The sequence below is a fragment of the Hemitrygon akajei genome, chromosome 8 (assembly GCF_048418815.1).
Source record: "Hemitrygon akajei chromosome 8, sHemAka1.3, whole genome shotgun sequence".
Taxonomy (NCBI): domain Eukaryota; kingdom Metazoa; phylum Chordata; class Chondrichthyes; order Myliobatiformes; family Dasyatidae; genus Hemitrygon; species Hemitrygon akajei.
The window spans coordinates 35,332,732-35,359,062 of record NC_133131.1 but is presented as its reverse complement, the minus strand read 5'-3'; the positions used below and the strand labels follow the sequence as shown (position 1 = coordinate 35,359,062).

General features: G+C 46.9%; 1 protein-coding gene and 1 non-coding gene across 4 annotated transcripts in view; both read left to right on the top strand.

Annotated features, from left to right (window-relative positions):
* The window catches only part of LOC140731789 (myeloperoxidase-like), an 85,525-nt gene that overhangs the window by 47,624 nt on the left and 11,570 nt on the right, over positions 1-26,331 (top strand). For all 3 annotated transcript variants that reach the window (XM_073053592.1, XM_073053593.1, XM_073053594.1), the window contains 5 exons: positions 3,830-4,157; positions 5,938-6,098; positions 8,697-8,955; positions 15,764-15,934; positions 16,135-16,372. In XM_073053592.1, coding sequence (XP_072909693.1) covers positions 3,830-4,157; positions 5,938-6,098; positions 8,697-8,955; positions 15,764-15,934; positions 16,135-16,372 — 1,157 coding nt within the window. The remainder of the gene's footprint in view (positions 1-3,829; positions 4,158-5,937; positions 6,099-8,696; positions 8,956-15,763; positions 15,935-16,134; positions 16,373-26,331) is intronic.
* On the top strand, positions 1,222-1,295 carry trnat-agu (transfer RNA threonine (anticodon AGU)). Its single transcript has one exon. It is a non-coding gene; the product is annotated as a tRNA-Thr (tRNA).

Sequence of the window (26,331 nt, the reverse complement as noted above, 5' to 3'; positions counted from 1 at the left end):
GCTTCTTTATGTTGAAGGCATGGGAATGTTGACAGAAGGCAGCAGGTGCTAGAATCTGAGACAAAAATATAGACCGCTGAAAAAAATTAGTGGGTGAAGCCGCATCTGTGAAGATAGAGAGGCAGTGGACGCTTTGGGTCAAGACACTGTATCGGGACTGAGAATGTAGATATCCCCTCTATGGAAGTGAGGAGAGGGCTGAGGCAGCACTGGTAGGTGAGAGGTGAGAACAGATGGGAGGTGGAGGGCAGTGAGAGTTTTGAGACACGGGCTTCTTGGAGATAGGTGGAAGCAAATAGGGCGGGGATGGTGTTTACGCAAATAGAACTGGGGGATGGCAGAGAAATAGGCAAATAAAACCGGGTGGGGAGAGGAGAGACGGAAGTGGGGAGGGACACGATAAGGAAGGGATAATGGACAGATGGAGAGGGAAGGGACAGTTGGGAGAGAACAAGTGAGAATTTCAGCTGGCAAAGAAACTTAATCTGAGAATTTTAACACCACAACAACACCAGGAGTTAACACCTACTGCATATTCAGCAAGGCAAAGTTGGGTTCTACTCCTGAGTGCAGTGCAAGTCAAATTCCACAGCAGATGAGTATTGTACATTCTTTGGTTGGGGTCGACCATTGCCAGCTGTCAAGCCAAGGTGGTACAATATGGAGGGCAAACTGTTCCCCATGTAGCAAGATCCTCTTCTCCACTCAGCTGACACGTCCAAAGGAACAGCAGAGTTGGATACACTTTGGCACCAGGGGCATTGCAGAAGGTGCCAGTCAGTGTTGAACTCAACAGAGCACTGCTTTAGGGTCTCCAGCCCTGGATTTTTCCTCAGGAAAATTTTCCCCAAGCCTTCCCCATGAGTGAGTATAGCGTCAAGGCAGCAGAGGTTTGGGATCAGAGTTTTCCTTCTCCTAGGTGAGCTGCCAACCATGGCTGACGAGCCCCATTTACCCAAAGCGACTGGTTTTAAGGCATAACCCACTTTTGCCCCTTCTTCTGTCAATAGAAATGGTTCCTCTGGGCTTAGTAGCTAAAGCCACAGATGCTGCCTGACCTGCTGCATTCCACCAGCGTTTTGTGTGTGTTACATGAAGGCCAGGAGCTGGTCTTAGTTATCAGAGGCTATTTGAGATGCACACCACAAGGAGCATATCCCTACTACCACCCCTCGCTACATAGACAACCTTAAGGAACCATTCCTTAAAGTTTCTTAAGCTGGCACTGTGGCTTAGTTGCTTAAAGTGCCTGTCTAGTAAACAGGAGATCCTGAGTTCAAATCTCTGCAGTGTCTACTACAGCTAAATTCTGCTTTATCTTACTGTCCCCTCCAATAATTGATGGGTTTCTCGACCTCCCTGCTCACATGATCCCAGACACTCAGGAGGTGGCCAGGTGGAATATTGTCTAAAGCCCTGTGCACAACCATTCTAACCGGTTTCTCTGCTTCATTGCGTCCCTCATAGACAGCGAGCCCAGCACGTGCATTACAGAAGCTTGGGAATTAAGCAATTAATTTTTGCATTCAATTTGGCACACCGATTCTTGCTGAGCTTGTGTATTTGTCCTTGAAGTACATGCCTTGAAATACTTTATGTACAAAGTATTAACTATCATAGAAATACTTATTAGTCAGTCATTAACTGAAATATTGACCGTGAGCTTTGCCTTGCATGCAACCTAATCTGCAATATTTTTATAAATTTGCAAGCAATTAAAAAATAATTCAACTGCATTACAGAGCCCAGGGAGTGGTGGCTTTGCCTTGGTTAATCTGAGGCTGATGGTACAAGGTGCCCTCTGCTGTTCAGCATTCTAACTTTAGAGCTGCGCAGGATGTCACCAGGATAGCAGTGTGAGGAGTAACCACTGCGACACTGAGAGCTCAAGGCAACAGTGGGACATTGCTCAGGAGTCAGGCAAATGTGTGTCCTTGCACCACTGCCCCCTCTGTCTGCTCCAGAACTTCTTAAAAAAAGCTTAGAGGCAGAGGGCAGTGGAAGATCTGCCTCTGTGTGAAAAATTTTGCAGCTGACACACATTCTCATGGATAAAATTAAACTAGTGCTTGTGTTCTTTCCTAGTATATGTCAGACTCCAATTTATTCTGAAATAGAAATCTCATAACATGCTCTTTTCAGGGAATGAGAATGCAATGTATACATCATCTGGGGCATTCAAAACATTTAAGTCCAGACTCCCACACTGAAAGTGTTAGTAGAAATGTATGCACAGTGAAATTGTTTGGAAAAAGTCAGAAGACTTAGTGATGAAGCTGTTTTGGGTGACTGTAATGGGCTGAGTCGATCAGACACAAAAGACACAAACAATTTGAGTGTCCAGGAAATGTGGTAATTAGCTTCAAAGATTTCAGGGCCCACAATTCTTGGTCTCCACTTGATTGTTGCTGTTGTCGGGGGTGTAATTGTCGCTGTTGTTTGGGGATCTCCAAATTCTAACTCATGAAATTACCATGAGTCCATCCTAGGCGCCAATCGATTGCGAGTCCTTGTTCTAGGTGAAGTCCCAAGAACCGAGTGAAAGGTGATCAATAAGTAGGGATTCAGTCCCCAAGAACAGCAAGACACACAAAGAAAGACAAACTATTTGATCTTTTGTTCTCATGCCACTGGTAGTTTGAGGCCAAGGAAGAATCCAGCCACTATAAGCAAACGCTGAACAAAACTAGAGTGTAAAAGTCCAGCCATTACTAGCAAATGTTTAACAAACCTAGTGGTACAGACCCCTCACATGCTGTGTGCTTACAAAGAGTTAAAGTGTCACTTGGAATGATTCAGACTATCATCTAATATTTTAACAAAATTTAATGAACCACAACACAGTAACGAGGAGAGGGCCCCTCTCTAGGTAGCCCTAGCACTTGGTGCTTTCATTGTTAAAACCAATGAAGAGTCTCGGCCCAAAATGTCAACCGCTTATTCATTTCCATTGTTACTGCCTGACCTGCTGAGTTCCTCCAGCATTTTGTATGCGTTGCTTTGGATTTCCGGCATCTGCAGAATTTCTCATGTTTATGTTATGCTATGATGATTTGCCTCAGTAGTTCTTGATAATGACAATGGAAGGAATGAATAACAATGTAAGATAAAGAATGTTCTTAAGAGCAGTACTTAAAGTGAAAAGTTGTCCTTTATCTAGAGTATGTAATAATGCCCTTCTTTTAATGTTTTGTTGGCATTGAACCAGCAGCATCTGACAAGATTCTGCAGGCTATTCTCCTTCCCTCTACATTCATTCCTTTCACTGCTGCTCCCTCAAACATAAACAAATCTCTGGAGTTCCAATGAACTCACTGTCCCAGGACAAGACCGTGCTATTGATCTATCACACACCGCCAAAGGTAATTCGATATTCAGAGGGTGATCACCTCAGGATCTCACAAAGCAGAAGAATTGGAAATGAATGCCGGTGTGTTCAGATTTGTGTCTGATATGATTGGCTGGTTAGATAGTTACATTTACGAGCAGGTGTAACTTGTTAAATGGCCACTGGGTTTGTATCGAAATCAGAATGAATGACAGATGCCAGAAATCTAAAACAAAAAGAGAAAATGCTGGGAATGCTTTAGGCTGAAGCAGTGGGAAGAGAAACAGGGTCCAAGGTTCGGATGCTGGGCTTGTGATCTGAAATGTTAACTCTGATTCTGTTCCCACGGATGTGCCTGACCTGCTGATTAGCACCACTTCATTGTCTTAAATCTATCTCAGTAATATTCCAGAGACACACCGATATCAACCAGCTCGTCTATTCATTAAGGTGCTCCTTCTGTCCGGGTCAATCATCATTCCCCCTGTTTTTCATTGGCAGGTACCTCCCGATGACCCACGTATCACAGCCACTGGGCCGTGCATCCCATTCACCCGTTCAGCTTTTGTATGCCTCTCACCCTTTGAGAAAGTGAACACTTGTGAGCAGATTAATACACAGACACCTTACCTTGATGCCAGCAATGTCTATGGCACCACAGAAAACCATGCAAAGAAGCTGCGGGATTTCACCAATGAAATGGGCTTGTTGAAAGTCAATCCCACTTTTTCAGACCACAGCTTGCATTTCCTGCCTTTCAGAAACTGTAACTGGATGGATGGTTGTACAGCGGCCAACAGCAGCTCCTTCAGTTTCAGCATGGAGACCGGTAAGAAATTATTGACGCTGTTGTAGTATAAAACATGTACTAGCTCAGTGTATCAGAACTTAGGCCACATCATCCAAAACCATGCAATTCTGGTTTAAGATGGCGCTGGTGAAGCAATTTTATTGACAGCAAACAGAACAAAGAATGCAACTAAATACTTTATTAATAACACTTTTCTGGTAAACAATTACTGCAAACAATGGAGAGGAGAGCAGAGGTGAAGCAGAGTCGAGGGTCGAAACGAGTGGGGTGGAAGCAGAGTTGAGTCGAGCAGAGGCAGGGCGGAGTTGGGGTGAATGGAAGTGAGACAGAGTTGAGGCCTGTCCTCCAAAACTCAGAGCAAGGGAAGACCCGAGGTTTGATTGATCTAAGCGCCGGGCCGGTTTGGATCGGTTGGGTGGGTAACATCTGAAATGTGGCAGCAGGGTCCAGGCCTAGAGCATATCGAAGCAACAGGGCCCGGGTCTGATATTTGGATGATTTAAATGTCATGCCAGATTGAAAAGGCAGGGTGTTGGGACCAGAGGCAAGGGTTGGGCCGGTCCCGCTCGCTGCTTTGTGACGTTTATTTGGCTCTGTGCTGAACAGGGGCTGCGGCACGCTCCGGCTGCTGTGGGCTTCAAGTTTGTGGGCTCACTTTTGTTCTGAATGCTACTTACTTACTTTTATTGTCTTCTTGGTTTGTTTTCTTTTCTCTGCACGTTGGGTGTTTGATGGTCTTTTTTAATGGGTTTCTTTGTTTTGTGGCTACGGATCAAATCTGAGAAGTTTAACCTTTCTGAGCAATCAGGCCATTCTCCTATTATACATCATTATAACCACCTCTACTCAGACGACTTAGAGGAAAAGCTCATTCGTTTGGCAGGGAGCCAAAGCTTCTTCATCTGCCTCCCAATTATCCTAAAACTCAAGTGAATGTACTTTCAGTACTGGTGAAAATCCTTCCACCCACCACGTTCACGCCAATGAGATGATTTTTGGATCTTTAAGCCATTGCATTCATATTGGAATTGTTAATGCATTTAATAAAGAATAAGGTTCCTAGTACAAATCCCTGTTTGACACCACTGATCAGAGGCTTGCAATCAGGTAAACAACCCTCAGTTACCTATTAGTAAAAATGAGTGCTTGCCTTTCAGTATGTTCTTTTATGTGGGACCTTGTAAAAGGACTTACTGAGTGAGGGCGATATGGACTACACCAAGCACTCTGCCCTCTTTAGCATATTTTATTACCTGTTTAAATGTTCAAACTTGATCTCCTCCGAACAAAACACTTCTGGCCATTTTAAACTAATCCCAGCCTTTCCAATTGCAGATTTACCCTATTGATCAGATTTTTTTCTTATGCTTTCCTTACCACTACTACAAGGTTGTGTTTAACTGGCTTATCCCTGTTACCCTTCTTGAATGAGGGTACCACTTTTGCCTTCATCCATTCAACTGTGACCATCAAGACTTAGAAGTCTCTGTTAGGGCCACAGCAATCTCCTCAGCGTTCAAGTTCAAGTTTATCATCATTCGACTGTATAAGTGTATATAGCTAAATGAAACATTGTTCCTCAGGGACAAAGACGCAAAAGAGAGTACATTTATCTCATATAGCACATCAAATGATATTAACACAATATACTACATTATGTATGCTATCAATTGCTTATTTAATTATTTTAGGTTCTAAGGATAATACCCATGGCATAAATTCAATCTTGTCTGTACATGTGTTATTCTCTTCATGTTTCTCTCCTTGTGAAAATAATAGACAATTCTCATTCCTGTAGGTGATGCCCGTGCAAATGAAAACATGGGGCTGTTGTCATTCCATACAATATTTCTACGGGAGCACAATCGTTTAGCTAGGAAGTTGAAGAGACTGAACCCTCACTGGAGTGGAGAAACTATCTATCAAGAAACAAGGAAAATTATTGGAGCACTTCAACAGGTAAGGACAAAATGCTGGACACTGATGGGGGGGTTTTTACAATTATGTTTCCACAGCTTGTCAATACTGTATCTTTTTATCCCTATATATCTGGAGCTATTGTAGACTAATTGATAAAGATTGATTTCTAGGATCGTTCAGCAATTTCATATTGATTGTATTGTGCAACCTCCAAGATGCAGAAAGAGGTCAAAACACCTTATTTTTCCATCTTGTTTTTACTATATTAATCTATTTTGGTGTGTTTGTACTGCAAGTGTGAGACTGTATACCTGTGCCTGCCTCCAACTTTATGTATTTGACCATGTTCCTCATCTTGGTTACTTTGCATTGTAAAGATGCAATATTTTAAGTTTGTGTTTGGGTGAGGGACTTTCATCTCCAGCTCTTGGGCAGGGAATTGATAATACAGATGGCCCACACACAGTGGAAATAAGGCATTGCTTGCTTGGTTCTATACCAGAGATTTGGCATACCCTGTTCTGGTTAGTGGTGAAGGTGAGAATTATCCAATTCTGTTATTCTTGTTTAATGACTTGTCCAGGCCATCTTCATATTGTTTTGACTGGACTTTCCCACAGAGTTTCTAATGCTTAAAATGTGAAGCAGTTCTCATGGGTGAACTCTTTAAAAATTAAGGGATGTAAGCAGAGAATGCTCAAACTATCCCACAGATCAAACAGTATCTGAGAGGGAAGCAAAGCTGATGTCTCAGGTCAACGATCCTTAAAGAGAACTCAGTGGTATGGGGCAGGGAGAAGTTCTGGTAAACACCTTATCAAAAGCAAAAAAGGGAAGCGGAAATAAGAGATGTCGATTGAGATAAAAGAAACAAATTGAAATCCCATCGGAAAGAAGATTAGAGCTTCTTCAAGCTTGCCCTTTCTGGAAGAGTAGTGGCAAGGGAATAAGCAATAATCCAGAAGTAACATACAGCAGATTGTGTAAATCTGAAATAAAACAGAAAATACTGCAAATACCCAAAGGTGAAGAGAGAAGCAGAGTTAATGTTTCAGCTCCAAGTTCTAACTCTGGAGTGATAAAATGTTGAAGTTCTCCCTTCAGCATGATTATACTGTACATCTTTTTAAGGACACCAGTGCATTCAGAAAACTGAGGATCATTCCACCTAGAGTGTTTTTTGGAAAGAGTATATCACTTTAAGCACAACTTTACCAGATCACAAATGTATCCAGGTGTTTTATAAGACCAGCAAAAAATAAGTAATGCCAAAGGAAATGAGATATCTGAAGGGAAGTGCTGGAATGAAGGGGGCTAAGTAAAGTGAGTGTTGGAATGAGAGAATTGTCCTGGGATGTGGTAATTATTGTATCATGAACACCTTAGGATCTGTATTATTTGTAGTTTAGAAGAATGACAGATGACTTAATGAAACAAGGTGACATGATAAAGTGTTGAGAAGAAGAGTCTTGAAGGCAGAGACATAGTTACAAAGTCATTTAAAACAGTGGTACATAGGAATTTCTTCTTGCAGAGGTTAGTAAATCATTGGAATCCATGGAGGACAGATCATTGAGAGTAATTGAGGGGAGGTAGATACATTTTTTTGAACAATCAGTAAATTTGAGGGCCTTGACATGAAGAGATAGGGCCTTGGGCAAACCATATTGGTTGGGTGGGGGGGGGGGGGGGGAGGGTTGCCCTAGGAGCTTGAGGGCCTATTCATGCTCCTGTTGTCTTTAACCTTTGAACCTTTGTCCTGTGTTGTTTTTAAAGAAGGGCTTAAAAAGTGAGAAGGAGCTGAGCTGGCAGAAGGTACTTCTGCAATCTAGAAATGAGACAGCTGAAAACACAGTTTCCACAGATGAAGCCAAAAGAAGGGTTATGTACCACTCAGAGACAGAGCATTGTAATGATTGATGGATTGTAAGACTGAAAAAGGTTATAATGTATAGACAGTAATTAGCAAAACCATAAAATATTTTAATCACAAAGTTAATCATTTTAAATTTATTAATTAACTCTGGGCCCAGGTGTCAAATTAAATCAGTTTAAGATATGAGCGACGTGTGGGAGCACTTGCGTTGAGGACAGGGTGCAGGTCGGAGAATGCCTGAATGAGTGAGTTAAGAGACTGGAAGATGGGACAGAGATATAAAAATTAATCTGGAGAGCACTGGAATAATTTGGGCTGGAGGTGATTTAAGCACGAACGTTGATTTTACCAGCTGAACAGCTGAGGCAGGGTCAGAGGTAAGCTGTAGGAAAAATAAACTGCCCTTGCAGTTGACAGAATACAGAATCAGAAAGCCAGCTCAGGCCATTCTGTTTACTGAATTTCCTGCAGACTCAGCCAGCAAACTGGGCTGGAGAATGGAATCTTAACTTTCTGACTAATTCAAAGAAGAATGTTTGGTTTTAGCTGAAAAAGAAATGAAGCAGGAATGACTGAAAAATAAAGCTAGTAATGTTAGCCCCTACCCTCCCCCTCCCTCACTTTATTGGTCCATGCTCGCTAGAGAGGAGACTTATTTCAGAATGACAATTCAAAACTGAATTAAAATAAGTACTGGAAGAGACGACTAAAACAATTTATTACAAGTGTTTAACAATGTCTTTCTGCTTTTTCTATGATAGATTATGACCTACAGGGATTATATTCCTCGGGTAATTGGCAAGCATGCAACAGAGAAGTACCTCTCCCAGTACCAAGGCTATGATGAATCTGCCGATCCCAGCCTTTCTAATGTTTTTGCCACAGCTGCCATGCGCTTTGGCCATGTCACCATCCAACCAGTTGTGAAACGTTACAATGAAAATTACCAGGAGGATTCAAGCTATCCCAGCAAGCTCCTGCACAACACTTTGTTCACTCCAAAGAATTTAATTAAAGAAGGTCTTCAACATTATTATTCCACATACAAATTATCAGTAGTCAATGTAACAATCAGTTTAAAATGTTACTGCATCTTTGTGTTTAGTGATTGTGTCAAAAGGGGTTCACAGAACAATTTCTAAGTGAGAGCATACAGTAGAACAGAACATAAACAGGCTCGTCCACGTGTGATATTAACACCATAAACTATAGGAGCAGAAGTAGCTTACCTGGCCCATTGAGTCTGCTCCACCATCTGATCCATTTTTCCTCTCAGCCCTAATCTCCTGTCTTCCCCCATATCCCTTCATGCCCTGACCATGCCCTGACCAATCACGCATTTATCAGCCTCTGCCTTAAATATAAATAAAGACTTGGCCTCAACAGCTGCCTGTGGCAATGACTTCCACAGATATACCACTCTCTAGCAGAGGAATTCCTCCTCATCTCCATTCTAAAAGGATGCCCCTCACTCCTGAAGCTGTGTCCTCTGGTCTTAGACTCTCCCATCATCAGAAACATCCTGTCCACACCCACTCTATCAAAGCCTTTCACCATTCAATAGGTTTCAATTAAGTCACCCCTCATTCTTCTGAATTCTACTGAATACAGGCCCAGAGCCATCAAAAGCTCTTCATATGAAAAACCATTCAATCCTGGAATAATTTTCATGTACCTCCTTTGAACCCTCTCCAGTTTCAGCAACACACACAAAATGCTGGTGGAACGCAGCAGGCCAGGCAGCATCTATAGGAAGAAGTATAGTCAATGTTTCGGGCCAAGACCCTTCGTCAGGACTAACTGAAAGAAGAGATAGTAAGAGATTTGAAAGTGGGAGGGGGAGGGAGAGATCTGAAATGATAGGAGAAGACAGGAGGGGAAGGGATGAATCTAGAGCTGGAAAGTTGATTGGCAAAAGAGATACAGAGCTGGAGAAGGTAAAGGATCATGGGACGGGAGGCCTAGGGAGAAAGAAAGGGGGAGGGGAGCACCAGAGGGAGACGGAGAGCAGGCAAGGAATGATTGTGAGAGGGACAGAGAGAGAACAAAGAAGGAAATAAAGGGAAAAAGTAATAAATAGATAGATAGATAAATAAATAAGGGATGGGGTAAGAATGGGAGGGGGGCATTAACGGAAGTTAGAGAATTCAATGTTCATGCCAGTCAGTTTGGAGGGTACCCAGACGGAATATAAGGTCTTGTTCCTTCAACCCGAATGTGGCCTCATCTTGACAGTAGAGGAAGCCATGGATAGACATATCAGAATGGGGATGGGACGTGGAATTAAAATGTGTGGCCACTGGGAGATCCTGCTTTCTCTGGCAGACAGAGCATAGGTGTTCAGCGAAATGGTCTCCCAGTCTGCATCAGGTCTCACCAATATATAGAAGGCCGCACAGGGAGCACTGGATGCAGTATATCACACACTCATGATCCTTTCCCTTCTCCAGCTGTGTATCTCTTTTGCCAATCACCTTTCCAGCTCTTAGCTTCAGCCCTCCCCCTCCTGCCTTCTCCTATCATTTCAGATCTCTGCCTCCCAAATCTCTTACTATCTCTTCTTTCAGTTAGTCCTGACGAAGGATCTCAGCCCGAAATGTTGACTGTACTTCTTCCTATAGATGCTTCCTGGCCTGTTGCGTTCCACCAGCATTTTGTGTGTGTTGCTTGAATTTCCAGCATCTGCAGATTTCCTTGTATTCCAGTTTCAGCACATCTTTTCTCTGATAAGGGGCCCAAAACTGCTCACAATACTCCAAGTGAGGCCTCACCAGTGCTTTGTAAAGTATCAACATTACATACCTGCTTTTATATTCTAGTCCTCTTGAAGCGAATGCTAACATCACAGTTTCCTTCCTCATCACAGACTCAACCTGAAAATAACCTTTATTTAGGGAATCCTGCATAAGGACTCCTAAGTCCCTTTGTACCTCAGATTTTTGTATTTTCTCTCCATTTAGGAAATAGTCTACACTGTCATTTTTTTCTAACTAAGTACACAATGATGCACTTCCCAATACTGTATTCCATCTGCCATTTCTTTGCCCATTCTCTGAATCTGTCTAAGTCCTTCTGTAGCCTTTTTACTTCCTCAAAACTATCTGCCCCTCACCAATCTTTGTATCATCTGAAAACTTTGCAACAAAGTCATGAATTCCATCATCCAAATCATTGACATATAACGTAAAAAAAATTGGTCCCAACACATGTGGACACCACAAGTTACCGGGAGCCAACCACAAAAGGCTCCCTTTATTCCCATTCCTTGCCTTCTGCCTATCAACCACTGCTTTATCCATGCTAGAATCTTTCCTGTAATACCATGGGTTCATAGCTTGTTAAGGAGCTTCGTGTCAAAGGCCTTCTGAATATCCAAGTACACAATATCAACCAATTAGTCTTTTGTCTATCCTGTTTGTTATTTCTTCAAAGAATTCAAACAGATTTTTCAGGCAAGATTTTCTCTTGAGGAGACCATGCTGATTACGGTCTATTTTATCATGTGCCTTCAAGTACCCTGAGACCACATCATTGACAATCGATTCCAACATCTTCCCAACTACTAACTGGCCTAAAGTAATCTTTCTTCTATGTCTCTCCCTTCTTGAAGAGTGGAATGACATTTAAAATTTTCCAGTCTTCCTAAACCATTCCAAAATCTAGTGTTTCTTGAAAGCTCATTACTAATGCCTCCACAATCCCTTCAGGTACCTTTCTCAGAACCCTGGGGTGTACAGCATTTGATCCAGGTGACTTATCCACCTTCAGACCTTTCAGTTTCCCAAAAGCCTTTTCCCTAGTAATGGTAACTTCACACACTTCATGACCTCTGACACCTGGAACATCCACCATACTGCTAGTGTCTTCCACAGTCAAGACTGATGCAAAATACTTATTCTGTTCATCCGCCATTTCCTTCTCCCCATTACTCCATTTCCAGCATCTTTTCCAGCAATACAATATCCACTCTTGCCACTCTTTTACACTTCATGTATCTGAAGAAACTTTTGGAATTCTCTTTAATATTATTGGCTTGCTTACTTTTGTATTCCATCTTTACCGTCTTCATGACTCTTTAGTTGCCTCCTATTGGTTTTTTGAAAAGCTTCCCAATCCTCTAACTTCCCTCTAATTTTGATTTATTATATGCCCTCTCTTTGGCTTTTATATTGGCTTTGACTTCTCCTGCTAGCCACAGTTGCATCATCTTGCCTTCAGAATATCCTGGGGTGGTGGGGGCAGGGGCAGGTGGCCGTTGCCTTGCTGCTGCTTGTGTATGGGAGGGGCAAGCGAGGGGGGGTGCTTTGGGGTACTAATATTTTAACTGTCATTCATTCTTTGGGGCATGTTTATCCATGCTCGAATCTTTCCTGTAATACCATGGGCTCGTGGTTGTTGACTAAGAAAAAGCATTTCAGGATGCATATTGTGCACATTTCTCTGACGTTAAATGTAACTGCTGAAACCTTCCAAATTGCTTCCGGAAATTCCAGCCATGCTGCTTTGCTGTCATCCCTGCCAAGGTTCTTTTCCAATCAATTCTGGCCAGCTCCTCTTTCATGCCTCTGTAATTCCCTTTACTCCACTGTAATACGGATATATCTGACTTTAGCTTCTTCTCAGCTGTCAGGGTGAATTTGATCATATTATGATCACTTGGCCCTAAGGGTTCTTGTACCTTAAACTCTCTAATCAATTCCAGTTCACTGCACAGCACCCAATCCAGAACAGCTGAGCCCCTGAGCGGGTTCGACCAATGGTTGCACTAAAAAGGCATCTCATTAGCATTCCAGAAACTCCCCCTCTGGGGATCCAACACCTTCCTGATTTTTCCAAGCTATATGCATAACGCAATACCCCATGACTGTTGTAACATTGCCCTTTTGTCATGCATTTTCTGTTCCCTATTGTAAATTGCAGACCACATCCTTACTACTGCTTGGGGGTCTGTATACAACTCCCATCAGGGTCTTTTTACCTTTGCAGTTCCTTGGCTCTGTCCATAATGGTTCAGCACCTTCCAACCCTATGTCACCTTTTTCTAATGATTTGATTTCATTTTTTACTGACAGACCAATGCCTTCCAGCCTATCAATACAATGTGTACCCTTGGACATTAAGTTCTCATCTGTAATCTTCTTTCAGCCATGATTCAGTGATGCCTACAACATCATGCATGCCAATCTGTAACTGTGCTACAAGTTCATCTATCTTATTCCGTATACTGGGTGCATTCAAACGTAACACCTTCAGTCCTGATTTCACTCTTTTCAATTTTGTCTGCCTGTTACATCGCAGCTCATCCTGTTGACTGTAATTTTACCCTGTCATCAACCTCTCCTTGGTAGAAGTCTCGGTACACATCGCCTTTGTTTGTAAACCAACTACCTCATCCTCAGCACTATCACTCTGGTCCCCATTCCCCTGCCAAATCTTGTGCCAAATGAATTAAGCTAATGATGCCTGATCCCTTCTGCTGACATAGTCCTTATCTCTCCACTCTCTTCATCTTCACATGTCTATCTAAGAACCTCATGAATGTTTTTATTATACCTGCTACCACCACTACCCCTGGCAGATACCACAAACCTGCAACCTTTATTGAACATATCCTTTATTCTACATTGTTCTCATTATTCTTCCTTAAAAAATATACAAAACCTCACATATATCTGCATTAAACTTTATCTTCTAAATATAAGCTCATTCCATGATCTGTTCCATATCTGGTTTCAATCTGTCACTAAACTCTCTGCAGTTTGCAATCTACTAAGTTTAGAAATTGTGACTCCTACTTCCTGAGGAGACTGACGTCCTTTAACATCTGCCGGACGATGCTGAGGATGTTCTATGAGGCTGTGGTGGCCAGTGCTATCATGTTTGCTGTTGTGTGCTGGGGCAGCAGGTTGAGAGTAACAGACACCAACAGAATCAACAAACTCATTCGTAAGGCCAGTGATGTTGTGGGGGTGGAACTGGACTCTCTGACGGTGGGGTCTGAAAAGAGGATGCTGTCCAAGTTGCATGCCATCTTGGACAATGTCTCCCATCCACTCCATAATGTACAGGTTAGGCACAGGAGTACATTCAGCCAGAGACTCATTCCACCGAGATGCAACACTGAGCGTCATAGGAAGTCATTCCTGCCTGTGGCCATCAAACTTTACAACTCCTCCCTCCGAGTGTCAGACACCCTGAGCCAATAGGCTGGTCCTGGACTTATTTCCACTTGGAATAATTTACTTATTATTATCTAATTATTTATGGTTTTATATTTCTATATTTCTACACTATTCTTGGTTGGTGCGACTGTAACGAAACCCAATTTCCCTCGGGATCAATAAAGTATGTCTATCTGTCTGTCTGTCTGTTACCAGTCAAGTCCAGCTCATTAATAATGTTCATACAAAGGAAAGGCCCCAACACTGGTCCCTGGAAATTGCCTCCAGAACAAAAACAACAATTATCATGACCCTCTGTTCTCTGTCACTTTGCCGATATCTAACTATACTGTAAATGTCTCTTTTATGATTTGTGCTCTGATTTTCCTGCTAAGCCTGTGATATGACTCCTTATCAAAAGCTTCTGAATGTCAGTGTACATTACCCACACTGTGTCCTCCTCAACAATTCTAAGTGCCTCCTCATCAAATATTTCAATGAAATTGCTCCTAAAATACCCATGCTTACTTGCCTTAACTAATCCATTTTCCTCCTGGTGACTATTAATCCTGTCTAATCAATGATTCTTGAATCTTTTCTACCCATGAGTTCAAATTGGCCAATCTGTAGTGCTTGACTCTTCCTTAGTCCCTTTGTTTGAAGAAGGGTTTCACTTGCTATTCTGCTACCTTTGGCATCACTAGCTATCCAAAAGCCATACAAAGATACGATCAGTGCCCCACGATTTCCTCAATGTCCTGGAATACATTCCACCCTCTCCTGTTTAGGCTTTTTTTAATCAGAAGTGAATTCAGATATCAGAGGTGCAAGGGGACTTGAGAATTCTCTTGCAGGATTCCCTGAAGGTTAACTTGCAGATTGAATCAGTGGTAAGAAAGGTAAATGCAATGTTAGCATTCATTTCCAGATGACTAGTATATAAAAGCAAGGATGTAAAGCTGAGGCTGTATAAGTCATTGGTCATACTGCATTTGGAGCATGTGAGCAGTTTTGGACCCTTATTTAAGAAAGGAATGCATTGAGATGGTCCAAAAGTGGATCATGAGAATAATTCCAGAAATGAAAGGGTTAACATGTGAGGACCATTTGATGGCTCTGGGACTGTGCACACTGAAGTTTTGAAGAATGAGGGGGGACCTCATAAAACCTATCAAATATTGGAAGGCCCAGTTAGAATGGACGTGGAGGACATGTTCCATTCTTGGGAGAGTCTAGGACTAGAAGACACAACTTCAGATTGGAAGAACAACCCTTGAAAACAGTGATGAAGAGGAATTACTTTGGCCAGAATGTAATGAATCTGTGGAATTCATTGCCACAGACAGCTGTAGAGGTCAAGTCTTTAGATACATTTAAAGTAGGGGTTGATAACTTCTTAACTATTAGGGGTGTCAAAGGTTACAGGAAGAAGGCAGGAGAATGGGACAGAAGTAAAACAAATCAGCCATGACTAAATGGTAGAGCAGACATGATGGGCTGAATGGCCTAACATTGCTCCTATGCCTTATGGTCCTGTTATGATTTAACTACATCATGTTCAGCCAATTTTATGCTATTATATTTTAATGTATCTGGTTTAAAACCCCTTTTCATTTAAATATAAGCAGGGACTAAATACAAGTGAAAATAACTAAGTTGTTATTTAGGAGGAATTGATCCAATCATGCGTGGGTTGTGTGCTAGCCCAACCAAGCTGCAGACCCAGACTGCAATGATGCCAGATGAGCTGAGGGAGAAGCTGGTTGTACCACAACATGGGATGAATCGGGACCTATCATCCATTAATATCCAGCGTTCCAGGGACCATGGTCTTCAAGGTAATAGAAGATACTGATTTCAGTGAAAGGCTTGAGTTGCTAATTCAGCTCTTTCAATCCAACCTGTAGCTAGTTGCCTGTGACTTTACTGCAACTCTACTAAATCTGTGACTTTGCACTCTATATTTGTTAAAATAGGTTCTGATTATCTTAACTCATGAACACAATGATTAACTTCCATTTCTCCACCCTGAATCCAGGTTACAATGCTTGGCGAAGGTTCTGTGGATTATCTGCACCAGAAGATCTCTCTGCTCTTTCACTTGTCCTCAAGAATAAGAAACTTGCATTTAATCTTCTCAAACTGTATGGAACCCCAGAGAACATTGATGTGTGGGTTGGCGGAATCTCTGAACCTTTTGTGGAAGGTGGCAGGGTGGGACCATTGTTCGCCTGCTTGATAGGACAACAATACAAGAACCTCCGAGATGGAGACAGGTAACAGAAGCATTAAAACTTTTAATACAGTCCTTTTATTGGAAACTAGATCACCAGAATTGAGCTGATCCAGGGACTAGCTGATCGGTTACAATTGTAATTCACCCACTTCACTTACAGTAAAGGATGACAGATAACGGTGTTTTAAATAGCATTAAACAAGATACACACTGCTCATGCAGCAGTAGGCAGAAAATATGCAAGGTACTTTTTTCTCCTTTTCACACTGTTTTTCTATCCTTTGCTCTCAATACTTTCCTCCTAACCTGGTTGTTCAGGGGTATGCAATTCCATGAACACCTAGAAAGCCTCTGTAACTTTTGTTTGCATTTTAATGGATTCTGACTGGACACCCTATCTGACCACTTCTTTGCTGGCCAACCCTGTTGGTTAAATCAGTCACAGAGTTGTACAACATAGAAATGGGCTCCTGAGCCCTTGTCGACCGTGTCAAATCTTTTTACATATCCACAGTCATCCTATGTGTTCACATTAGGACCTTATCTTTCGTAGAGTCAGAACTATACAGCAGGGACAGGTCTTCAGCCCAATTCATTTGTACCAGCCAATGTGCAAGAGATTCCAGATATAGATCTGGTGGTTGAATGTAGAGGCAAATTGTTACTGACTTCTCAACAAGGAAGCCTCAGAATGCTTTGCAAGTTTCAAAGCTGAGTTGGACTGAGCTGCTAGGATTTCTCACGTATGGGGAGTATAGTCTGCAAAGGTTGATAGTCAATGAGCAAGTATCATCTGGTTTCTTTACTGATTAAATGATAAATTTGATGTACGAACAAGCCTGATCAACTCCCAGCAGACACTTTATAATGTTCACCTCAACACCTGCTTGTTAGTGCGAATGTCTAATCAGCCAAGCATGTGGCAGCAGCTCTGTGCAGAGACGCATGCGAACGTGGTCAAGGTTCAGATACTGCCCGGGCCAAGTATCCGAATGGGAAAGAAATGTGATCTAAGTGACTTTGAGTGCAGAATAATGGTTGTTGCCAGACAGGGTGGTTTGAGTATCTTCGAAGCTACTGATCTCCTGGGATTTTCATGCACAACAGTCTCCAGAGTTTACAGAGAATGGTGCGAGAAACCGAAAAAAGCATCCAGCAGGTGGTGGTTCAACAAAAATGCCTTGTTTATGAGAGAGGTCAGATGAGTAGCCTGACTGGTTCAAGCTGAAAGGAAGGTGATTGTAATTCAAATAACCATCCTTTTCAACAGTGGTGTGCAGAAGAGCATCTCTGAATGCACAACACATCAAACCTTGATGTGGATGGGCTACAGCAGCAGAGGACCATGAACGTACAGAAGTGAACTCAGTGGCCATTTTAGTTGATACCTCCTCTACCTAATAAAGTGGCCACTGAGTATATATTAGTGCTTGTATTTTCAACCTAAGATTTTATCCCTGGTTCAATGGCATCAGTGCCGGACTCCGGAGCGAAGGCTCCTGAGTTCGAATCCAAGTCAGGCCACCCCCCTCCCCCCAAGCACAATTTCCATCCGTGCCGGGTTGAGCATTGAGCTAGCCACTCGGCCTCATAAAAAAAAAGGCCGAGTCAGGAACATTCATATTGTGACCCGCTTAATCAGAAAGGAAACCAATCTTGACACTACGCACCAGACAAGAATGGCTGACTGTCTGGTGCGACACGCTAAAAGAAAATCTCTGGGTCTCGATGAGAAAGTTTTGTCAACATTTCTTTTCTGTTTTGCAAAGGCACATTATTGTCACAGGCTGGATTATTACAAACCAACTTCCTGACCAAGTCATCTCAATTTACAGCATAATTGTTTGCTTGTCATGACAATCTTCACCAAATCACCTGAAAGTTCTAGGCTTTTTTTTTCCATTTCTATTTGTTACCCAAATCTATCATCTCCTGCTTGGCATCTCTGGCATCCTTTTGATTTTTCTGTAGAACAAATACTTCAACAGCTGCGTTCTGAGCTTTTAGTTCCAATGATAGTTTCAGCACTAGCAGTAAAGCATAGTTTTGGTTTCATGTTCTCGATCATTTGCTCTGTTTGATGCCTGCCTACTTGTAACAATTATCTAACCTTTTCATCTTGGTGTGCACAAAAATGTATCAAATATCAACCGCCTACACAAGACTTGACCTTCCTGTTACTTTGTTCATTGTACATTGTTTGAATTTCCTTTCTGACAATGGACCATCACCAGTCATGCAATCCTCCAGTACTCCAGGAAATCTAGATTCTAGAACTTAACTTTTGACACCTGCACCATTTTTATGCACTTTTTATAACATCAACATGGCTATCTCCCAGCTTTCAGTTTTCTCCCCAAATCAACAAGAGCTATCTTGCCAACCGCACATCATAAATGAATTCCTGGCTACTGCCGCACTAATTGACAAAGAAGCTTGCTCACTAAAACTTTGACTCTGTGGTTAAAAAAGCATATGGTGCATTGGCCTTCATCAATCATGGGATTGAATTTAGGAGCCGAGAGGTAATGTTGCAGCTATATAGGACCCTGGTCAGACCCCACTTGGAGTACTGTGCTCAGTTCTGGTCACCTCACTATAGGAAGGATGTGGAAAATATAGAAAGGGTGCAGAGGAGATTTACAAGGATGTTGCCTGGATTGGGGAGCATGCCTTATGAGAATAGGTTGAGTAAATTAGGCCTTTTTTCCTTGGAGCGACGGAGGATGAGAGGTGACCTGATAGAGGTGTATAAGTTGATGAGAGGCATTAATCATGTGGATAGTCAGAGGCTTTTTTCCCAGGGTTGAAAAGGCTAACACGAGAGGGCACAGTTTTAAGGTGCTTGGAAGTAGGTACAGAGGAGATGTCAGCAGTAAGTTTTTTATACACAGAGAGTGGTGAGTGTGTGGAATGGGCTGCCGGCAACGTTGGTGGAGACGGAAACGATAGGGTTTTTTTAAGAAACTCCTGGACAGGCACATGGAGCTCAGAAAAATAGAGGATATGGGCAAACCTAGGTTATTTGTAAGGTAAGGACATGTTTGTGTCATGAGCGGACATGGAATGGACTCAAATGCAGGACGCAGGCACTGAAGTACTAGGGGTAGGACAGGATGGGGATGCCATGGCATGCAAGGGGTAATGCAGGTGGGGCTGGATCCCAGAGGTCAGGTGGGGCAGGAGGATCCCAGAGTTCGTGGCAGACAGGAGGATCCTGAAGTTCAGGCTGGGCAGGAGGATCCCAGTGTTCAGGCAGGCAGAAGAGCCCCCGGGGTGGGTGCATAACTCCTGGGCAGGGCCACCTCCCAGGCAGGAACGCGGAGGCCCGGGCAAGACGCGGAACCCTGGGCAGGTGTGGGCACAACCCATAGGGAGCAATGGATGGAAAGGGTAGGAGTCCTCAGGGTGGGCCGCATGGATCCTGGTCAAGGCCGCCTCCCAGGTGGAGACACGGAGGCCTAGGCAAGGCACGGACACCTGGGCAGGTGCGGGGCACAACCGATCAGAGGTGAGGGGCAGGAAGGGGACAGAGTCCATCCACCGGGCAATCGCAGACAGCCTGGCTTCTCCGACGGAGGCAAGGGACAGGAAGGGACAGAACTACCCGAGGGATAACGGCAACAGCCTGGCTCACCCAACGGAGGCAAGGGAACAGAAGGGAGCTGGGTCCAGGATGAGCAGCAGAACTACCGTGATACACCGGTAAATTAGGAAAGGCAACTGACAGCGTGACAGCACGGGCAAGGCGAATAAGGCGGAACAGCGGGACCAGCGCGCACGAGAGAAGCAGGGGAACAAGACCAACCAGACAGAACAGATACAGAGCAGGCCGGCAACCAGGGCAGAACAGGATTCCGAGCAGGCCGGCAACCAGGGCAGAACAGGATTCCGAGCAGGGCGGCAACCAGGGCAGAGCAGGATACGGAGCAGGCTGGCAACCAGGGCAGAGCAGGATTCCGATGTGGTGAACTGGATATACCTGTCTGACTGCTCCTGTGGCTCCTCCCACAGACCCCTGCTGACTGCTCCTGTGGCTCCTCCCACAGACCCTGCTGACTGCTCCTGTGGCTCCTCCCACAGACCCCTGTATAAAGGTGACTGTGGGCTGCTGCTCTCCCTCATTTTCCCCAGGATGTAGTGTTGTTTATTCTTCCAGTCAATAAAAGCCGATATCTCGTTTCCTAAGTCTCAGCGTGAGTTATTGATGGTGCATCATCCGAGCAGGCCGGCAACCAGGGCAGAGCAGGATACGGAGCAGGCCGGCAACCAGGGCAGAGCAGGATTCCGAGCAGGCCGGCAACCAGGGCAGAGCAGGATTCCGAGCAGGCCGGCAACCAGGGCAGAGCAGGATTCCGAGCAGGCCGGCAACCAGGGCAGAGCAGGATTCCGAGCAGGCCGGCAACCAGGGCAGAGCAGGATTCCGAGCAGGCCGGCAACCAGGGCAGAGCAGGATTCTGAGCAGGCCGGCAACCAGGGCAGAGCAGGATTCCGAGCAGGCCGGCAACCAGGGCAGAACAGGATTCCGATGTGGTGAACTGGATATACCTGTCTGACTGCTCCTGTGGCTCCTCCCACAGACCCTGCTGACTGCTCCTGTGGCTCCTCCCACAGACCCCTGCTGACTGCTCCTGTGGCTCCTCCCACAGACCCCTGCTGACTGCTCCTGTGGCTCCTCCCACAGACCCCTGTATAAAGGCGACTGTGGGCTGCTGCTCTCCCTCATTTTCCCCAGGATGTAGTGTTGTTTATTCTTCCAGTCAATAAAAGCCGATATCTCGTTTCCTAAGTCTCAGCGTGAGTTATTGATGGTGCATCATCCGAGCAGGCCGGCAACCAGGGCAGAGCAGGATACGGAGCAGGCCGGCAACCAGGGCAGAGCAGGATTCCGAGCAGGCCGGCAACCAGGGCAGAGCAGGATTCCGAGCAGGCCGGCAACCAGGGCAGAGCAGGATTCCGAGCAGGCCGGCAACCAGGGCAGAGCAGGATTCCGAGCAGGCCGGCAACCAGGGCAGAGCAGGATTCCGAGCAGGCCGGCAACCAGGGCAGAGCAGGATTCCGAGCAGGCCGGCAACCAGGGCAGAGCAGGATTCCGAGCAGGCCGGCAACCAGGGCAGAACAGGATTCCGAGCAGGCCGGCAACCAGGGCAGAGCAGGATTCCGAGCAGGCCGGCAACCAGGGCAGAGCAGGATTCCGAGCAGGCCGGCAACCAGGGCAGAGCAGGATACGGAGCAGGCCGGCAACCAGGGCAGAGCAGGATTCCGAGCAGGCCGGCAACCAGGGCAGAGCAGGATTCCGAGCAGGCCGGCAACCAGGGCAGAGCAGGATTCCGAGCAGGCCGGCAACCAGGGCAGAGCAGGATTCCGAGCAGGCCGGCAACCAGGGCAGAGCAGGATTCTGAGCAGGCCGGCAACCAGGGCAGAACAGGATTCCGAGCAGGCCGGCAACCAGGGCAGAGCAGGATTCCGAGCAGGCCGGCAACCAGGGCAAAGCAGGATTCCGAGCAGGCCGGCAACCAGGGCAGAGCAGGATTCCGAGCAGGCCGGCAACCAGGGCAGAGCAGGATTCCGAGCAGGCCAGCAACCAGGGCAGAGCAGGATTCTGAGCAGGCCGGCAACCAGGGCAGAACAGGATTCCGAGCAGGCCGGCAACCAGGGCAGAGCAGGATTCCGAGCAGGCCGGCAACCAGGGCAGAGCAGGATACGGAGCAGGCCGGCAACCAGGGCAGAGCAGGATTCCGAGCAGGCCGGCAACCAGGGCAGAGCAGGATTCCGAGCAGGCCGGCAACCAGGGCAGAGCAGGATTCCGAGCAGGCCGGCAACCAGGGCAGAGCAGGATTCCGAGCAGGCCGGCAACCAGGGCAGAGCAGGATTCCGAGCAGGCCGGCAACCAGGGCAGAGCAGGATTCCGAGCAGGCCGGCAACCAGGGCAGAGCAGGATTCTGAGCAGGCCGGCAACCAGGGCAGAGCAGGATTCCGAGCAGGCTGGCAACCAGGGCAGAGCAGGATTCTGAGCAGGCCGGCAACCAGGGCAGAACAGGATTCCGACCAGGCCGGCAACCAGGGCAGAGCAGGATTCCGAGCAGGCCGGCAACCAGGGCAGAGCAGGATACGGAGCAGGCCGGCAACCAGGGCAGAGCAGGATTCCGAGCAGGCCGGCAACCAGGGCAGAGCAGGATTCTGAGCAGGCCGGCAACCAGGGCAGAGCAGGATTCCGAGCAGGCCGGCAACCAGGGCAGAGCAGGATTCCGAGCAGGCTGGCAACCAGGGCAGAGCAGGATTCCGAGCAGGCCGGCAACCAGGGCAGAGCAGGATACGGAGCAGGCCGGCAACCAGGGCAGAGCAGGATTCCGAGCAGGCAAGCAACCAGGGCAGAGCAGGATTCTGAGCAGGCCGGCAACCAGGGTGTGGTGAACTAGATATACCTGTCTGACTGCTCCTGTGGCTCCTCCCAAGACCCTGCTGACTACCCCTGTGGCTCCTCCCACAGACCCCTGTATAAAGGCGACTGTGGCCTGCTGCTCTCCCTCATTTCCCCAGGATGTAGTGTTGTTCTTCAGTCAATAAAAGCCGATATCTCACTTCCTAAGTCTCGGCGTGAGTTATTGATGGTGCATCAATTTTATTGACTGAAAGTTACAACATGGAAACCGCTTTACGCCCAGAACGCCTAGACTTGGACCCCCGAGACCCTGGAGCAGCTCTTGCCTTTGAACACTGGCTGGTGTGCTTCCAATCGTACTTAGAGGAGGTTCGTGCCACCGACTCGGCTGTTCGGCACAAACTTCTCTTCTCGAGGGTCGCCCCAAAAGTTTATTCGTTCATCAGGGACATATCCACCTACGAGGAGGCGCTTGCCGCCCTCCAAAGACAGTACCTGCGGCCAGTAAATCCAGTTTATGCACGGCACCGCTTGGCAACGCGAAAACAGCGGCCTACGGAGTCGACTGCTGAATTTTTCCGCGAGTTACTGACCCTAGCGCGGGACTGTGACTGCAAAGCGCTCACAGCGGAACAGCATAAGGAACTCTTGGTCCGAGACGCTTTTGTGACTGGGGTTCGGTCAGTGTGTATCCGCCAGCGGCTGCTGGAAAAAGCTGATCTTACCTTACGCTCCGCGATAGAGACGGCCGATTCGATAGAGGCTGCGCAACTGTACGCCGAAGAAGTCCAACCGAGCCATTCCCCGGTTCCGAGCGAATTCGCCAACGCCGCTGCCAGTCGCGGTATCTCAAACCCCACGAATTCGCCAGGTACGAAACTCTGTTACTTTTGTGGGCTTCGGAAACATGCCCGGAAAAGCTGTCCGGCGCGCGAAGCGACTTGTTCCAGCTGCGGGAAGAAGGGCCATTTCGCCAAGGTCTGTAAATCTAAACCGCGCCCGGGGTCGAGCAGCGCCGCGTCTGAGACCTGGGGGCCGCCATTTTGCATGACCGGATGTGGACAACCATCTTTGCCGGCGTCACCTGGCCCCGCCCCTACCTACCCGTGTGCGACCTGGGAGTCGCCATCTTGCATGCCCGGATGTGAGCGGCCATCTTTGCCGGCGTCACCAGGCCCCGCCCCCGACACGCCCCGTTCTACGCTGGCTTCCGTGACCCTCGATCAAAGCGCTCCGCACCAGCTCGCAAGGTCGATGATGGACATCCTGGTGGAGGGGCACAGGACTAGCTGCCTGTTTGACACGGGCAGCACTGAGAGTTTTATTGACCCGGCCACAGTGAAACGCTGCGGACTTGTGACACGGCCGGTCCGTCAGAAGATCACCTTGGCTTCAGGGTCGCATTCCACAGACATCCGGGTGGGTTGTGTAGCGACATTGGTGGTGCAGGGCACAGAATATCGGAACTTTGCGTTCCTGGTCATGCCTCGACTGTGCGCACCTGTGCTATTGGGGCTGGACTTCCAGAGCCATCTCGAAAGTGTGACTATGGCATATGACGGGCCCCACCCACCACTTACTGTCAGGAATCCTCAGTTTGGTGGGACTTCGCCATATACTCCGTTACCACACGCACATACACCCCGAACCCCACATCCCGCCCAGCACCATGTCGATAGCTGTGCTGCTGACACTATTTGCAACCTCTCCACCCTCAAGATCCCTCCCCCATCGCTGTTCACCAACCTGACCCCCGACTGTAAACCTGTGGCAACTAAAAGTAGGAGGTACAGTGCGGGGGACAGGGCCTTTATTCATTCAGAGGTGCAGCGGCTGCTCAGGGAGGGGATCATTGAGCCAAGCACAAGCCCATGGCGGTCCCAGGTGGTCGTTGTTCGGACTGGGCAGAAAAATAGGATGGTTGTGGACTACAGCCAGACCATCAATAGATTCACGCAGCTTGACGCGTACCCCCTACCCCGCATCGCGGATATGGTCAACCAGATAGCTCAGTACAAGGTGTACTCGACAATTGATCTGAAATCCGCTTATCACCAGCTCCCCATCCGCCCAGAGGACCGCCCCTACACCGCCTTCGAGGCGGGTGGCAGGCTCTATCACTTTCTGCGCGTCCCGTTTGGTGTCACAAATGGGGTCTCGGTCTTCCAGAGGGAGATGGACCGGATGGTGGACCAGTACAAACTGACGGCCACATTTCCCTATCTAGATAACATCACCATCTGTGGTCGCGACTGGTCGGACCATGACGCCAACCTCCAACGTTTTTTCCAGGTGGCCGATGCTTTGAACCTGACTTATAACAAGGACAAGTGTGTGTTCAGAACCACACGACTCGCTATCCTTGGGTATGTCGTGGAGAACGGGGTCATTGGCCCTGACCCCGACCGTATGCGCCCCCTGTTAGAACTCCCTCTTCCCACTACTCTCAAGGCCCTCCGGCGGTGCCTGGGTTTTTTTTCCTATTACGCCCAATGGGTTCCCCATTACGCAGACAAGGCCCGCCCCCTGGTCAAGTCTACCACCTTTCCCCTCTCCGCCGAGGCCCGCGCGGCCTTCAGCTGCATTAAAGGGGACATTGCCAAAGCAACGATGCATGCGGTAGACGAGACCATTCCCTTCCAAGTAGAGAGTGACGCCTCTGACGTCGCGCTGGCTGCTACCCTCAATCAGGAAGGCAGGCCAGTGGCGTTTTTTTCCCGTACCCTTCAAGGCTCTGAACTTCGGCACTCCACGGTGGAGAAAGAAGCCCAAGCCATAGTGGAAGCTATTCGGCACTGGAGGCACTATCTCGCCGGCAGAAGGTTCACCTTGCTGACCGACCAGCGCTCGGTTGCGTTCATGTCAGCAGCCAACAGCGGGGCAAAATCAAAAATGATAAAATTTTGCGATGGAGAATAGAACTCTCCACCTATACTTACGATATCCTGTACCGGCCTGGCAGGCTCAATGAACCGTCTGATGCCCTATCCCGGGGACCGTGTGCTAGTGCCCAGCTCGACCAGCTGTATGCCCTTCATGCCCAACTTTGCCACCCGGGGGTCACCCGGTTTTATCACTTCATTAAAGCCCGGAACCTGCCGTACTCCCTGGAGGACATCAGGACGATGACCAGGGACTGCCAGATCTGCGCTGAGTGCAAACCGCACTTCTACCGTCCTGACACTGCGCAGCTTGTCAAGGCCACCCGCCCTTTTGAGCGACTGAGTATTGACTTTAAGGGCCCCCTTCCCTCCACCGACCGCAATGTCTACTTTCTCAGTATTATTGACGAGTACTCGCGATTCCCCTTTGCCGTTCCCTGCCCCGACACTACTACCACGTCGGTCATAAAAGTCCTGCGCCAGCTCTTCACTCTGTTCGGATATCCCTGCTATGTCCACAGTGATAGAGGGTCCTCCTTTATGAGTGACGAGTTGCGCCGGTTCCTGCTTGCTAGGGGCATAGCTACTAGTCGCACCACGAGTTATAATCCCCGGGGGAATGGCCAGGTGGAGAGGGAGAATGCCACAGTGTGGAAGGCCATACTTTTAGCCCTTAAGTCACAAGGGTTGCCGGTCTCCCGATGGCAGGAGGTCCTCCCTGAGGCACTCCACTCT